The sequence below is a fragment of the Balaenoptera physalus genome (assembly GCF_965194825.1).
Source record: "Balaenoptera physalus genome assembly, contig: HAP1_SCAFFOLD_2089, whole genome shotgun sequence".
NCBI classification, from domain to species: Eukaryota; Metazoa; Chordata; class Mammalia; order Artiodactyla; family Balaenopteridae; genus Balaenoptera; species Balaenoptera physalus.
Genome location: NW_028124716.1, coordinates 47,669 through 64,866, shown reverse-complemented (window position 1 = coordinate 64,866; position 17,198 = coordinate 47,669). Strand labels below are relative to the sequence as shown.

Sequence of the window (17,198 nt, the reverse complement as noted above, 5' to 3'; positions counted from 1 at the left end):
TTCCAATTTTTTTCTTCCCCCAGTATTCTTCACCCATTACTTTATTATTTTTTTAAAGTGCCTTCACATTGCATCTTTATTGGAGAAAACCTTTTTTATCCGCTAAGGATAACCTGAGTAACATAGATAACAGTGAACATGTATAAAATGACTTGCACAGGTCATCTACAAGTTCATGGTAGAGCTGGGCCTAGAATGAAGGCCATCTGTCTCCTGGCTAGACAGTCTAGTTTCTGTGGCCCTGAGACATAAATTATAGCCTCTGTTAATTCAAACCCCTTCCTCATAAAATGTTCCTTATCTCAAACGAGCAGACCCTAATGGACCAGTATAAATAGTCACTCTTTCAGTCTCTTCCAGCTTCCTTGGTAGGGGTTCCAGGTTATGGCAGCAGACTCAGCTATGAGTATGAAGGAAATAGAGGTCAATGTTAAATGGTGGTTAGAGAAAAGAAAATTTGAGGGGAATTAACCAATAGTGGATGCAGTATTTCTCCAATTCCTGACTACCTTTTCCTCCTATAGTGATTACCAGGTCATCCCTCTAACTTTAGGGCTGGGAAAGGAAATCATTTATTGAGCACCTACCAGACACCCAGTTTTATATACACCTTGTATAGTCCTCACAATCTTAAAAGTTAAATAGGTGTCCTTAACTTTGGCAGGTGAGGAATCTAATTGACCAGAGGCCACCACCTTAAGCAGAGCCAAAGCTAGAGCCTAGGCCCACTAGCCCCCGGGCCCACGCTTTCCTGTATGCAGCTTTGCGTGGCACAGGTTGGCAGGACATTTTGTGTATAATTTCTTCTTACACACATGGTCAGCCAAGATGAAAAGCCTCTGTACCAGAAAGCAAGAGCCTTCTATAGCAAGTAGAGAAGGTGGTGATGAGCTGGGAGGCCAGCCTTAAGCCCTGTCTTCATGGTCTGAATTCTGAATTCCTAAGAAGGGGTAGTTTGGTATCAGAAAACTGAAAACCCAATGGTTTGGACTATCCATCCTAAGACACCTTTCCCTTAGCAAGGGGATATATATAGTCTGAGCCCATCTCTACCTCTGCCTGTCCTTGAGGACAAGCTCACTTCCTGAACAGGTATTTCTTTCGAAGCAGCCGAGGCTAAGATGATGGCATTCCTCTCCTTGACTCAAAAAAAGGACCCTATTTCTTTTGCCACCAGTAGTCCTGCTTCCACCCACACCACGTAACCCAAGTTTTTGGCTTCCACTGAGCACTGTCTTTATCCCTGACAGTTTCAGGCCTAGGTGAGAGGTGTGGCTGTCAAAACGATCCCGTTCTTCCTTTTACACAAACCCTCCCACACCCATAGGCGCTTCCTCCTTCTGCCAAAACAAACTTTATTGCACCAAAAAGAAAAAAAAAAAAAAAAACATTATGTACAGTCAGATATAAAGACATCTCTTTGACTCCTGTGCATATATTTCCTCAACTCAAGATTAGGACGTAAAAGTCAGGCTAGTACGCCAGACATGCTCTGCCCATGGCAGGACCAAGGAGAGGATTGTCACTTCTAAGTGGGAACACTTAAATGTATGACAGGTTAACACTGGACCAACAGACCAAGGGCATTCTTCCAAGCCCTGTACTAGCTCCGGGAATGGAAGAGGGAAATTGGAAGCAGGGCCCCTTCTTGAGTCTCCTTGTGAAGAGACCCAGCCTTCAGGTATCAAAGCTAAACTTCTGTCCCCCAAGCCCACTTCCTGTCCAGTTCCTTTGCTTCCTGCCCTCCCAAGTAGGACATTCTCCTTTGTGCCCAACCCCCTTCCCAACTTCCCCAGGAAGTCCCATGACCCACAAGGCAGAGGCCTCTCTAGCAGCGGGCAGAGCAGGTACAAGTTATCCTCTCCCTTACACGTGGCTGGATACCGACTGAGGCCCTGTGTCATGTGGATCACCAATACCCCACTGGGAGACCTATCAGTAAGAATCTGGAAAGTACAGGAGAACACATCAAAAAGGGGAAGGATGGGTCCCCTTGATGCCCAGTGTCACAGGGCACCTAAAGCACATTTTTCTGAGCCAACCAGCTAAAGGATCACTGCAGCTAAACAGATAGAGAAGCGACACAGCCAGGCAAACACCCATCAGTCAGTGACAAAGAGCAGTTGGGGGGTGGGGGTGGAGAAGGGGAGGAGTCTTCAGAGTCCCAGCCCCAATCCCCTCTGCCATTGGCTACCCTTGCTCCCCACAACTCCCTGGGCTCTGAAGTGAGATGGGGGGCTACAGGCTGAGGTGAAAACACACAAGGACAGCCAAACAAAACACAATAGGACTAGCATCAGCCTCCCCCCTGTACCCCACCCCCAGGAGTAATACCCTCATTGTGACTAGTATTTACGAAAAATCTGTAAGAGACTGTTCTATGTAGTGGCTCTAATCCCATACACACAACAGCTGTCTGCGCTGGGAACTTTTCAAATCGGTGATTGCGGGAACAAACGGCATTTTCAGCTTCTTATGGTGCCTGTGCAGGCTTTACCAAGACCTTGGTTCAGGCCCAGTCACATTTACCTTCTGTCTTAAATCTAGAATGAGTGAGGGAATGGGGGGCAGAGGAGAAAGGTGCTCAGGTGCTAGGTAAAGCTTACTCATCAGCAGCCTAGACTCCACCACTGTTCCTTCTCTTTGGTCTGTCTAGAACAGTGACTATAAATTAGGAAAAACAAAATTATGCTGGCCTGTGGGAAATAATGGGGGTAAAGAGGCAGGGAGGAAAAGGGCATCGGGAAGCCCTGCTTCAAAACTGACGACAGACAGACAGACAACCACCCAGACTGCTTAAGTGTCACAGACAGCCCCCCACCCCAAGCTCCCTTCCAGATATCCCCATAAATCATTTGGGCACACTCTCTCTAGGAATTGCAATTTCTGTCTCCACCTGTCCCTAAGGAGCTGGCCCTGTGGAGAGGTGTGTTGGTTGTTTTGTTTTTGCCAGAGGCCCTCGCCCTAGGTGCTCCTGCATAGGTACCTTGGCCCCTGATATGGGATGAACACAGCCCCAGATGCTCGAGAGCCAAGGAGGTCAGGTCGGGAACAGCCTCCCCACTTCCACACCCTGGGATCCAAGCTTGCTTGGTTCTTGCCATCTTGCGGGATGATGTCACATTTGGAGGGAGATACACAAGTGCCTCTCCATCCCTGGGGTGGGGGGAAGGGACTTTGCTGGGACTCTCGAGTGGGGGGAGGGGAGAGGGGAGCAGGGTCTAAACCCTCAGGCTCCCGTGCAGGTCTGTCTCTGTCCCAGACGAGCTGCTATCAGAGTCCATTTCGGCGTTCTCATTATGGAGCCTCTCCAGCACTTTCTGACGAATCAGTCCCAGGCGCATCAAGAGGGACTGGTAGTCAAAGTGGCCCCGCTTCTCTCCAAAAGGGTCCTGTGGGGGAAAGGAGACAAGCGGGAAGGAAGATTCAAGTCTGGGTGGCTCACCCTAGACAGAGCAGCTTTAGGCCCACGTGAAACACACGCTCAACTTCTGAGCATGGGGACAGAAGGGGGCATAGCACAGAGTTCCCAACAGCAGACGACAGCATCTTTGTTTAGGAATATTGTGGCACGTTCACCACCCCAGATAGGTCTGGCTTGGGCCAACATTAAAATGTGTTTGCATTCCCCCAAAGCAAGCCACTGTGCAGAAGGGGGACACAGTAACGGCGAGATAGATGGGGAAGAGAAATTCAAGACCAGGACTGTAATCATTAAGTGTGCTGGTGTTTTCAATTAACCTCATACAAACTATATAAGGGGAAAATTATCCTTCATTCCCTGTACTCAAAAAGGGTAATTTGCTTTTCTAAGATCACAGGCAGGTCTAGAATGAAGGAGTTCTGACTTCGGATAAGCACCTGCCCTCCTCCCCACGGACCAGTCATCACATTCCTGTCCAGGTTTCTGGGCATCACTCCAGTCCTTGTCACTCGAGATCAAAGATAACCAAACATTACGTGGAAAGGGGTTAACTGTCCTTAAAGTCTCAAAAATAACTATGCGTGGGGTGGAGGGTATAAAGAAAGAAATTTAAAATGCTAAATAAGGATTATGGCAGCAAAGTAGCTTGCCCAGGGTTCAAACAAGTGGAGACCTCTTTCCTTGGCAGTTACCAAAAAGTCCACGGTTTTCCCTCTCACATAATGTCTGCTTCTCCCACCTAAACTCCTTCCACACTTCTGCCCACACATTACCCTCATGTTCAAGGGCCAGTGGATGTAAGTCAGTCTCTTGTGACTACAGCCCATACTTTTCACATTTGAGGGTTATGTTCCCCCAAAACTGAACTCCACACTTACTCTGGAGCTGTCAATTTCCCAGATCTTCCTCCTTTCATCACTGGCTCCATTTCCACCCATTCTCTTCCTCCCCAGATGCTGCTCCTCCCTGCCCTTCCCTCGTCATGAGTTGTTTTTCTTTCACAGACTGAATATTAGAAATGCTGCTAGATACCAGCAATGATAATTCCTGATGGGGAACAAGCTATAGCATGCATCATCCTCGATACATTCTCAGAAAAGGTTCAGGAAACAAGTCAGCCTTGAGCTGGCCCTGCCCTATGAGTTTAAATGCGGCACATAGGCGGGAAGTCCTTGAAGGGAGGATAGGGAAGCTACCATCTCTGAGCAGCACCTGAGGAAACAGAACAGTTACTCCCACTGCTGGTGGTGCTGGGTCGGTGGGAACATAGACCAAAAAGACCTGGAAAGAACCTGAAAAGGCCTTAGCCACTTATCCAAGTCACCACTTTTCTAAGCAAGTAAATGATCCAAGAGACACAGGACTGGCCCTGCAGGACAGGAAGATTCTCAACCAGTCGCTTATATTTGATCCTATTTACAATTTGGTTTAATAAGAACCTCTTCTTTTAAGCAAGCCTAAATTCTGCATTCTTATTGGAAGCAGAAGCACATTTCCCCAGTTGAGGCAGAGAATGAACAACTGGTTACCATCCTTGTATTAGATTCTTTCAACAATAATTGCACACCCAATGTTTCCCTAAGCATTCCTTCTCTTAGCACCCCCCTGACCTAGGGATGGAATTCCAACAGATGACTTTCATAATCCCTAAGTTCTGAGAGGGCTGAATGTTCTTGGTTTGAAACGACTACTGACCAAGAAGGGAAGGAGTTCCAGGCTAGAAAGCAGGATGATTCAGATTCTACTCTTGAGTACCTACTTTATGCCAGGAACCTAGAACCAACTCCATATGACTTCAGTGTCTCTCTGGGCCTCAGCTACTCAATGCACCAGGTTCCTTTTGGCTCTGAACTCTATGAGAGATGCGGATGTCACCCTTGTGAGGGGGGTTTACATGGTCTGTTGTAAGGCCTCTGGAGTCAGCAGCAGGGGTGCTTTTACCTGCATAGTCTGGCCTTGAAGGTGCAGACGATCTTTGCAGGCCACCTCATAGAAGTCATAATACTCCAGGAAGGACTTCTCCATCACCCCTCTGGAAAACAAGCAGAGAAGCTTCACTTAGGAACAAGAGGGGAAGGCACCACCCCTTCACCATCTAACCTTAATGGCAAATTCAGCAGCTAGAGTTCCCAAGACCAGACTTGGTTTCCTACAAAGATCTTTCATTGGAAAATGGAAAAAGAAACAGCTGACTGCCCATGGTTGATTTCCCTTATATCCTAAGGATTATAAAATGAGAGTGACTGTTAATACTGATCATTTGAACTCCAACTTCAACTCATGACTTGCTCAATCTCATTCGTTTTCCATAGGCCATCCCTAATCCCAAACCTTACTCAAAATTCTCCTAGATACACCTGAAACACTGTAATCAACTATACGTCAATTAAAAAAAAAAGAAAAAAAAACCGTTGCCCCCCCCTAGAAAAGTTTGTTTCATTAACTCTTTGCTCATCTAGTTTTTAACACCTAGAAATAAACTTGAACCCTAAGAAAGGGGTTTATTATGAAGTACTCTACACCTCATTTGGCTGTATAACAGTTAAGTGTCTTTAGTCAAACAGGGGCTCCCTGAAGGCATGGACTATGTCTTTCTCATCAGGCTTGGCACTCTCCAAGAACCAAAAAGCTCTCTGAACTTCCTTTTGGGTAACCCCTCGGTCACTTGCTCTTTAAAAGCATGAACCACATCTTTCCTTTTTCTCTATCCTTCTCTGATGCCCAACACTGGACTTTGCCCCAAAGGTTCTCAAATGTACGAACAAGCTAAATATCCAAAAGGAATACCAAGTACCAAGTGGGCTCTCTTTACACATACCGTAGGGGTTCAGGGCAGGGACACTTTCCTTCCATCATGTCACAGACCGCCACTCTGATGGTCTCATGTCGAATACATTCGTTGTAATTTTTGCTGTCTCCTGGATGTCTCTCCTATAATGGGACAGACACCACAGTATCCAAGTACAAAATTTAGGTAAAAAGAAAAGCCAATGGGAAGAGATTTTAGGATTAGTATGGGGTACGTGACCCAAGCAAATGAACTAAGAGGATACCTTTCCCACTATATGGCAGATCCATGAAGAGCAACTAAGTCCTTGAGACCACTCACCCCGCCCACCCCCCCGCCACACATACCAGTACCCATCCTCTGTTATGGGTCATTTGACCTATAAGCAGCAAACCACACCCATCAGATTTCCCTAAGCCTGAAATGAAAGGCCTTGCAGGAAGGATTAAGTGGGAAATAACCGTGTATGAGAATAATGGTGGGACAAAAAGGTATAAATGATGCTAGGAGTCTTAGCCTGAAAAACCTATAGATATCGGGATGCTTCCTGGTTAACTCCTTTACACATCTGTGGATTCCACCATCATTGAATTCAACTATTGTCTATCAGAAGTAGAACCTGAAGTTTTCAAAAGAAAAAACTCCGAACCTGGTCTGGAGAGCTGATAGGAACATGTGGGCGTGAACAGACGGGAGCATGGCGTTCCACCCTTTAACTCTTCCCTTGTTCCCCCCTCCCACCACCAACTCTAGTCAATCAGAGCCTTGGCTCTGATCAAAACATGTAATGAACAGGAAATACACACATGCCTTCAGCCTACCACCACGGTTCCCAATGTGCACCACAGCGAAATCACAAGGGCACTGTGGGATACTGTAAACTTTTTGAGGAAAACCACAGTATTCAACACCTGTGAAACTCCATGCAAACTACTACCTTGAGATAGGTAGTTCAGTTTTAATGCTGAACTGTATTACATTCCTTTTGATGACATTGTTTTCACGAAGCTGGATTTTCAGTCACTACTTTAATAAATAGCAAGTAGCATATGAAAACAGGAGGGAACAGAAATGAGGGTGGTGGCTCTGATCTGATTCCAAGATTTTAAAAGTTGCGTGGGGCTTCCCTGGTGGCGCAGTGGTTGAGAATCTGCCTGCCAATGCAGGGGACACGGGTTCGGGCCCTGGTCTGGGAGGATCCCACGTGCCGCGGAGCAACTAAGCCCGTGAGCCACAATTACTGAGCCTGCGTGTCTGGAGCCTGTGCTCCGCAACAAGAGAGGCCGCGACAGTGAGAGGCCCGCGCACCGCGATGAAGAGTGGCCCCCGCTTGCTGCAACTGGAGAAAGCCCTCGCAGAGAAACGAAGACCCAACACAGCCATAAATAAATAAATAAATAAAATTAAAAAAAAAAAAAAAAAAAAGTTGCGTGGCACTGAACAGGTGTACACATCCTATTATTAAGTCAGTGTAGCCATCTGAGAAGGAAGTAAGTTGTTTGGACCTAACTACTTAACAAATGGAACAGTGTGGCATTTCTTTCTGCCTGGGGAACTGTGAAAAAAACTACCAAGACAAGGGGGTTCTGTGAACCAAGAATGTTTGGTAGTTTTAAGAATAAAAGTCCCATCTCTTGAATTTCCAAACAAGAAGTAAAAATCAGCTCCTTGGTTAGCCAATGAGGTCCGTTTCCATTTCCACCTACTCCTGAAATCACGTTCACTATTTGTTTGAAAGGATGGCTTAGGGAATAATTTTTGTTCATTCTTAAAGGGTATTTCCCTTTGTTTAAGACTACAGAAGAATCACCAATGTTAGTGTTATCTCAAATAGTTTCGAAATGAATTAAGCCGTTTTAATCATTTAAACTGAATTATTATATCTTTTGATAATATCACTGGAACTCTTTTCCTGTTCTCATGAGTAATCTGAAAGGGGCTTTGAAACAATGGAAGACTTTGGGCTCCTGGGACTACATCCTGATCTGTGTGTCCTTGTGAAAGTTAACTAACCTCTCCGAGTCACCATTACCTCAGCTGAAAATGGGGATAACATTTATCTTGCAGAGTTAGTATGAGGATTAAATGAGAAGTTACATATAAAAGCTTGGCAGTGGCTGGCATATAGTACACCCTTGGAAAATATGAGTTTTCTCCACCTTCTATTTGGCAGCACTGACTAAAATATTCTTGCCCTAGCCAATGACTGTTCCTGTGGCTCTGCAGGTAACAGTACTTCATAACTCCAAAAGAAACTCTGGCTCAGCAGCAGTCACTAGGGAGCACTTTAAAGGGATACTGGGGAATGGAGGCATACAGAAGAACACACTGGCTCCAAGAGCCCCCAAAACAGACGCAGAATCAATTTCCAAATGACTCCACTGACTTCCACATGGTAGATTAATCCAAGTCAAATGGAAATAACTTGACAATATTATTGTAATTTAATAAGGAAAAAAATTCATTATTAAGGCACACACATGCCAGCTCCTTTTTTCTCCCACAGTGACGAGTTTAATAAACGAGGCTGAGCCAGGTCAAAAACAAAACAAAAACCCTCAAGCAGATCTTTCGGATCTCTTAAGACCCAATATTCTACACCCCACAGCTGGGCCCACCTGGCCTTACCTGCTCAAAGCCAGGTTCATTGTGATACGGGTTCTCAGTCATCAAGGACTGGATGGAGATGAGCACGGAAGAGATGCTCTGGGCTGGGCTCCAGGCAGGGCCAGTCCACGTACTGCAAAACACAGCAGAGGGAAGGGAAGAGGGTGAGGCAGAGAGAGACGGGAAAGGCCATACACAAAGACCAGTGTACGAGCACCCCGGGGCCTGGCAGCACCATCGTAAGTGACTCACTTTCTCTTTCACTATTAATACTCTGGAATTTCCCAGCCTCCATCTCACCCTCATTCACCAGAAATCACTCAACTGCCTAATCCTCTTATCAAGTGTCACAAAAGAGGGCAAAGCAAGCAAAGTAACTTTGAAGGGATTTTCTTTGGGCTAGGAGAGAAACAGTAGCCAGGGAAGTTTCCCTTCATCAAAATGAAAGAAATAAGGTAAGAAAACAGCTCCAAAGGCAGTCTAAATGTTAACCTCTACGGATCTTAAAGAGCTTATTTATTTATGGGTGGTGATGGAGTCAGAGAGGAGAGAGAAGTTGAGCACAGAGGCAGAGAAGGGACTGAAGCTCCCTGGTTAGAGGCCATGTGGTGGGGTTGATGATCGGGGATCCAGCTCTCTATCAAACCCCCAAAGAGTGTCAAATGCTCTGAAAACTAGAGAACTCTGCCAAAGGACAGCAAGGGAATAAGGGGCACTTCTAGAGTGCGGAGGGTTTGAAATAATACATGAACAACATCTTCAACAACAGAGAAACACCAAAGTTGCTCCTCTCTCTCATATGCCTGATGGAATTTTGGGAGAAGGAGGGAAGCTTGGACATTAAGGACATTTATTTTTAACTCAATTAATTGAAGAGATGGCACCTGAGCTGGAAGCTGAACACAACGTGAACCAGGACTGGCTTGTTCAAGTTAACTCGCCACTTCCCTTTCCCTGCTGGCCTTGAGGGAAGGGCAGAGTAAGTGATGGGGAACAGTAACCTCCTCAGAGCTCGCCCTTCAGTGCCTCTCAACCTCTCCTCTCAGCTTCGGTCCCCCAGGAACCCTAGACCTTGTGCTCTCCCAAGCGTCTAGTATTCGGGGATTGAAGTCAACAGGGTAAACTCATTCAATTTCTTTTGTAAGTCAGCCCAATATTTTTTTCTAGGTAGGGAGGAAAGGAATGCAGCTGTTAAAGTGAATAGTCAACTAAGTACGCATGGGAATTTTCTACTCTGATTCTTGACGGCAAATTTTCAAATTCAGAGTAGCTTCTCCTTTTCCACCCAATACTTCTGCCACTTTTACCCCACCATCCTACTTCCCCTGTTTCTACCGTGAGCTGATGTTTGCTCGAAATAGTTTTATATTGGCCTAATGAAGGAAAACCTAATACAAAAACACTTTCAAGAACAACTTTCATACAGAAACAACAACTAAGTTTCCTAACCACTGTGGTTTATATATACCACTATCCTTCTAGCACAGACAATCCTATACCCTAACGAGATAAAGGACTTCTTTAAGGACAACCTCCTTCAAAGGACTTTCTCACTGCCGCAATCACAGAACATATTCTTGGATCTGAGAGAATTGGGCAGAGGGAGAAGTTTGTTTCAGCTGCCTTTTCCCTACACAAACCTAAAAATGTATTGGATTGGACAGGAAGAAAGAAAACAGTATCACCAGTCTGGGCAACTTTCTTAACTTCAACTTTTACTTGTTCTCTGCCCCAGGGAAATTCAGACCACACTAAAAAGACCAATCCAGAATATGCTAGAAGATATTTCCATTCTGAATTTTTAACCCCCGAAGGAGATTAAAAGGGAATGGATGAGAACTACATGAAGCAAAATCTTGGTAGCACCCAGAAACAAAAATGTACTTTAAACATCTGTGTTTCATATCTGATGTGACTTCCAACCTCAGACATTTTTCATCCAGTTGCTAAAATATAATCATCATCATCACCACCACTGCCTCCAAAGCCACTTACGAGAGACTCAGAAATAAGACATTCACAGCCTTGAATGGCACAGGATCTGCAGCCTTTCTCAACCTGCTCAGGAGAGAATTAAGCCCTGATGCCCTAAGGGAGTGGTTCTCCAACAGTTTGCACCAGAATCACCTGGAGAGCCTGTAAGACACAGACTGCTGGCCCTACCCCCAGAGTTCTTGATATAATAAGTCTAGGGTGGGGGCCCAGACTCTACATGGCTCTAAATTCCCAGATGCTACTGCTGCTCGTGGTGAACCACTTCACTAAGGCATCCATTGTACGTCATGAATTAACTTCTTTTTCTGCATCTAGAATGACAGGAATCAAGTACCATCCGGGGGAGAATTGAGGAAACAGTCACTCCAATCATTTTCTGTGTCCTGTGATTCAGATGAGAAACCTGGTTGATGAAGGCTGGCCTAGAGTAATATTTGCTAACAACCAACTTGGCCACTTAGAAGTCTCCTCTTACCCTAGAATACTCAAGCAGACTTTCCCATTGCGGTAGAAGTTGGGGTTAAACCTCACTGTGTTATTGCCCGTTGTCATCAGTTTGACCCGAGGTGGGTGGATGGGATAGTCGGGCGGACACCGAAACACGAACAGGAAGAAACCCCCTTCATAAGGAGTGTCAAATGGGCCTGTGATCAATGCATGAATCTGCAAAATAAAACCCCATCTCAAAATTGTGAGGTGATGTCCCATCCCAAACCCTCCTGACTTCCACTTGCTACCCACGCCAGAAGCAGGACCTTCATCTGAATCGATATTCCATATCCTCACCATGAAAAATGAATAGCCTGTGCTCACTCACACTAATAAATATTTTTGGAATTTTAAGAAACCCCATTACAGTGTAGTGGCATCTTACTCAGGGGTTACATTCTAAAGTTAGAGCCCAAGGTGAAAATTGAATCTAGCCAAAATCACCCTTGAGTGTCCCTTAAAACTCCCTTAAAGCATGTTTTTTGTTCGGACTTCCCTGATCAGTATTTTATATAACAAATGGATAGAACACCAACGTGCAAAACATAATATACATCTGTAAAATATTGTCCTAGCATGTTTAATTTTAAGAAATCAATACATATTTTTACTGAGTACGTATGTTTGGATTTGCCTAGGTTAAACATGCGTACGATGCAAACTCCACCCTCCATTTATGTGGCACAAAGGGGAGGAGATGAATGGAAAAGAAGAAAGGGATTGGAGGCCACAGCACCAGTGCCAATCCCAGGGCAGAGCTGAGGGTTGTGATGGAGGCCTACGGTGTCTGTCTCCTCCGCAGAGGATCAAACCTACTGTGGAGGATGTGGCTCAGGCAGCATCCAGCTGTGTGAAAGATACAAAGAAAAATGGGGAAACTCAGGGTCCACTCGGAGCCATAGACTATCCCCAGAACTTTCCCCAACACTGTAGGTTAATAATAATATAAAAATATCAGCAGCACTTGAAACAAAACGCTAAATTCTCTTTCTCCAGCTGTGATTTATTGAACAAGATTTCCCTTCTTGAAGGGAAGAAAACCTAACTGACTCAGTTATATTTCTTCATCTACAAAGGATCCTAGGCACTTAAGTCTGCTCAGAATTTAAACAGCAAGAGGAAAAAGGACCTGCAATCCAATGTCTCTGTCTATAGTCCCCACCTTGCCCTGGTAGCATCCTATGTTATCTTTTAGCCTTCAGTCATTTGGAATAGCAAGCTCAAATGGTATCAACATGACATCAATTCTGGGACCCCAGGGACTAGCATATTAACACTAATACTTGACTAAGAACAAGATGTCCCAGGAAAAACATTTCCAACCACATAAAAAGAAAAAAATCAATTTAAAGGGAAACCTATTCAAAACAAAACAGACACACAAATAATACCAAATCTGAATTTTTACTATAAGAAATTTGACACTACAAGGAGTTTTCATTTAAACAACACTAGATTTAGGTAATCTGATTTCTTCCCGATATCAGTTGAAGTAAAAATTCACTTCTCAGGGTAGAGCAATCAGTGACAGAGAAGTCTAGGTATCTATGCTAGAGGAATTTAAGCTTTCTCTGTGTCTGTGTGTGGACAAGAGAGGAACGGTCTTTGGGGTGGAAAGGATATTCAAAAGCAATCAGTAAGGACAGGAGCCTAAACAAGGCCCTGTAACTACAAACACTGTTCACTCAAGCTTGTCCCATTCCCAACCTTCTTGGCATCTGACTTACAGCACCACATTTAAAGGTCAAGAGTGGCAGGATGGGGGAAGAGTTGGCTAGTACAATAGGGTGACCATATAATTTATCATCCAAACTGGAGCATTTCTGAGAGGTAAAGAGTGCTCTATTAATAATTAAGCTTGGACAACAGGCATAAACTGGGATTTTCCAAGCCAACCAGGACCTTTTGGCACCCCAAAACAGATACCTGTTCAAGGCTCCGCTCCACCTCACTGTGTGACCTTGGGCAAGCCACTTACTCTCTTGGGGTTTTGATTTATTCATCTATGTAATCAGAGATGTGAGCTGGATAATCTCTTTTAGGCTCTTTCAACTTTATGGGCCCAATTTCCCAATAACCCCCAAACCCCACCAAGGTACATACCTTAGTCATGTCAACAGTATCAGGTACAACGAACATTCCTGGAGGAGGCTCCTTATAAATGGACATGATATCCCTGTATAACACCAAGAGGAAGTGGGGGAGGGAGTGAGGGAGAGGAGAAAAAAGGGGAATCCCTTGAGCAGGACAGTTGTTATCACCTCAGTGAGGCCAGGGTTCGAGAAAGTGGTGCTTGGTACCACAAACGTTTGCACCGTCTTGTTGGCTGAGAAATCTCAGCTGAGTATTTGTCAGGCAAGCAGAGAGCAAATTATTATCAAAGGGGCATTGTTTCCTCAGGGGGAGGGAAGGGAGAGGGGGAAAAAAAAATATCAGAGATCCCAATGGTATCCGATGTCACCCTGGAAAAGCCACATCCCATTTACTCTCACTTCCTCCCACATGGCACTTCATTCACTCCCCACCTCCGAGATTCCCAGGTACTACGGCTGAATGTTAAATGAAGACTTCTCGGTAACTGGGAAGGCATAATCAACTCCACTAAAAAATTAATTCCATAAACCAAACAGTGGACCGTTGTTAGCATGGGGATTATATGAAGCAAGTGAGCTAGCAGGGAGCAATAATGGCCTTCTTGCCCAGGAGGCTAATAGTGTACGGACCTCTTCAGGTTGGGATGGGGGACCCTCTGAAATTGCTGAGAATCTCACAGGTGGAGGACGACATGAAGTCATTACTACAGAAGATGAGACGACTTCTAGGTCACAGCTCATAAACTAGAATGGATCAGTTGTGAGCAAGGGCCTATAGGTGGGAAATCTAGGGACCTGCTACGGTAGAGGGACATAAAAAAGTGCAAACAAGCGACAGAGTGGAGGAAAAGAAGTATTGGCAGAACTCAGAGGTATATTAGGATTGGAAGACTGAAATGGCTGAAGGAGTACAAGAGATGAGGAGTGCTGAGTTTCTTAAGTTAAAGGTGGCAACCTTGATGGAGTTGGCAAACTGTGTCAGGCACTGGGCCAGGTACTTTACACACAGTATGCTGTTTAATTTTTAGTACAACCTTGAAAGTAGGTAGAAACATCTGAAAGAACTTGGAATGTGGGGAATGTGATCACCTAGATGAGGATGACTGTGATGGGGGCATGGGGAGAGACAGTCTGGCTATCAGCAAACAGGTTTCAGGATTAACAGCAGCTAAAAAGCATTCCCTTTTCCTATGTGATAGGTACTATGCTAAGCAATTTCACAAAAACATTATCTACTAAATGATATGATCTGAGATCAGTCACCCAAGAAATAAGCACAGAAGGGACTTGGGCCTTTGTTCCTATATTTCAATTGGGTACACTTGCTTCAGAAAGTAAATCACATGATTCAGAGAAAAGAATACAGAAAAGAAAGTCTTGAGTGGGATATTACAAGCCAATGTGAGACTGGGTGGGGGGACGGCGGGGGGATGGAAGCTTGAGTTCCTGGAACAGGTGTGAGAGTAGAGAGCTTTGGGGTTCTGGAAAAGTGGTTCAAGAGAAGGCTGCGGGCATGCGGGGGAAGCGACCTAGACTTGGGGAGGGGACTCTGTGGAGGGGGTTGAGGAGGCCGGGAATAAAGCCAGGATGGCCTGACGTCTCAGGCCGGGCAAAGCAAGCTGTGTGTGTGTCTTACAAACGGGGCTCGGGAGGAGACGACGCAGGGGACCGCTGAGGGTGGGGCCTTCGGGCTGCATCTAACAAGGCTGGGGTGGAGAAGGGGGGAGAGGGGCGGTGCGGAGGGCGGGAGGGGGTGTTACTGAAGCGCCAAAGGGTCGGGTTTCGGGCGGGAGGTCGGGAGGTGTGGGGGAGGGTGTCCGGACTGGAGACCGAGGGCTCAAGGGAGGTTACCGAGGGGCGGGGTCGGACCTGGATACGCGAGGAGGGGCTTGGTGCGTGTGGGGCTGGGGGCGGGGGGAAAGGGGACTTGGATCCCGACGCTCCGGGCTGGCAAGACGTGGGCTTTGGAGCTGGGCCGCCGCGAGGGCAGCGGGGGTGGTAGTGGGACAGGGTGGGGGCGGCGGGGAAGGTCGAGTCCCGGAGCTCGGGGCTGGGGGAGGAAAAACCCCGGCTCACCGCTTGATCCGGAGTAGACACTGCGGCGCGGTTCGCTCGCCGTCCCAGTCGGAGCTGAGTGTGGGGTCCCAGTGGCTAAGCAGCGCGGCCCCGTGGGCAGCGGCCGAGGGCGGGAGCCCGGGCAGCGGAGCCAGGCCGCTCCCTGGCCCCCCGGCCCCGCCCGCTGCCGCCGCCGCCGCCCACACATCCGGCAGGAAAGGCGGCCCGAACCCGCCGCCACCGCTAACGCCAACAACACCGGCGACGCCGCTCGCCCCGGGGCCCGCCGCCCCGGCGCCTGCCGTCGCCGCCTCCTCCGTCGGACTCTCCGCCATCGCTCCTTCGCTTCCGGGACTGCTCGGCAGCACGTCCGCCGACCAGAGCGGCCGCTGCTCCCTCCCGCTCCCCGCACCACCGAGAGCCGGGCCAGAGTGTCCCCACCCTCCGCTTCCCCGGCCTGGGCGGCGTTGGCTCCGCCCACCCCCGCCCCGACCAGCGAGAGGCGCTCTGCAAGAGCGTCCACCGACAGTCCTCCAGGGCGGGCGGGGGTCGGAGCTCGCCGGCCAAGCGAGGGTACTGGGCCTGCGCGGGTCCCGCGCTTTGCGGGAGGAAGTTCTGAGGCGGGTCCGGACTACTAGGTGCAGTTGAGGACCCAATTCCAAGGAATATTTTAGTTTCAAGCGTTGAAAGGGGAGGAGAGGAGGACCATTGACCACATCTAGGAAAGCGACCCTCAGACGTGCCCAAGGGGTAGGACTGGGGATCCAGCTTCCTTGTGGGGAGGTGCTGAGTAGAGGAGTTGACTCGCTTAGGGCCCTTCCTGTCCGAAAGTCTCTGTGATTTATCCTTCCTGCACCCTCACCCACGGAGGGCAGGCTGCCATTGCCCCCTGCCTGCAACAGGACCAAGAGGAAGGAAGGAAGGAATCAGGAACTACGAGTGAAAAACTACCTCGTTTTAGAGTTTATTCGCTATATATTTATGAAGGACCTGCTAAATGCCAGGCACTTTTGCTAGGCGTTGCCATAGGGATAATAAAACAAACCTACAGAAGCTTGGTAAAAAGAAGAAAATCAGGCCTCCTGACTCCAAGCTCAACATTTCTTTCCACAAGTCCTTGAATATTCAGGAATCAAGGGGCTGTGAGTTTAAATCCTGGGAGGATTCCTCAGGACTTTACTGAGATTAAGCTGAAAAAATACAAGCCATCAAAAAAAAAACAAGCCATCAAAAAAAAAACTTTCCCTTTTCTCCCTATCAAGAGTACAGGATCATAATTTAACACTCCCAGCAAGACGTCGGGCAGCACTCAGTAACCAAACATACTGATATTTCTTTAGCAAAGCATATGAATATTCATATTAATTTGGGTACACTTATGAATATTCATACTAAATCAGACGAATAGCCTCACTTTATTTTTTATTTTTAAACTTTTTATGTCTTTAATGTATCTATTTATTTTTATTTTTGGCTGCATTGGGTCTTCGCCGCTGCTCGCGGGCTTTGTCTAGTCGCAGCGAGCGGGAGCCACTCTTCGTTGCGGTGCGCGGGCTTCTCATTGCGTTGGCTTCTCTTGTTGCCGAGTGCAGGCTCTAGGCGCATGGGCTTCAGTAGTTGTGGCACAAGGGCTCAGTAGTTGTGGCACGTGGGCTCTAGAGCGCAGGCTCAGTAGTTGCGGCTCACGGGCTTAGTTCTCCACAGCATGTGGGATCTTCCTGGAACAGGGCTCGAACCCGTGTGCCCT

At 47.0% G+C, this 17,198-nt stretch overlaps 1 protein-coding gene across 1 annotated transcript; it reads right to left on the bottom strand.

The window, feature by feature from the left end:
- Positions 1 to 1,338: 1,338 nt before the first annotated feature.
- On the bottom strand, positions 1,339 to 15,905 carry LOC309654129 (ubiquitin-conjugating enzyme E2 Z). The gene is made up of 7 exons (XM_082478785.1): positions 15,473 to 15,905; positions 13,407 to 13,479; positions 11,290 to 11,477; positions 8,841 to 8,952; positions 6,243 to 6,355; positions 5,366 to 5,456; positions 1,339 to 3,392 (listed from the first exon to the last, which is right to left on the bottom strand). Exons 1-7 carry the CDS (start codon positions 15,784 to 15,786, stop codon positions 3,222 to 3,224), a joined length of 1,062 nt encoding a protein of 353 aa, XP_082334911.1. The 5' UTR covers positions 15,787 to 15,905; the 3' UTR covers positions 1,339 to 3,221.
- Between the last annotated feature and the right edge of the window lie 1,293 nt (positions 15,906 to 17,198).

Bases quoted from the DNA above. Each gene is read 5' to 3' on its own strand.
- LOC309654129 (XM_082478785.1), bottom strand. From the start codon at position 15,786: ATGGCGGAGAGTCCGACGGAGGAGGCGGCGACGGCAGGCGCCGGGGCG. The intron at 13,480-15,472 runs GTGAGCCGGGGT...GGTGTTATACAG, and splicing joins TGTCTACTCCGGATCAAGCG to GGATATCATGTCCATTTATA. The intron at 6,356-8,840 runs GTAAGGCCAGGT...GTCCCATTATAG, and splicing joins ATGAACCTGGCTTTGAGCAG to GAGAGACATCCAGGAGACAG.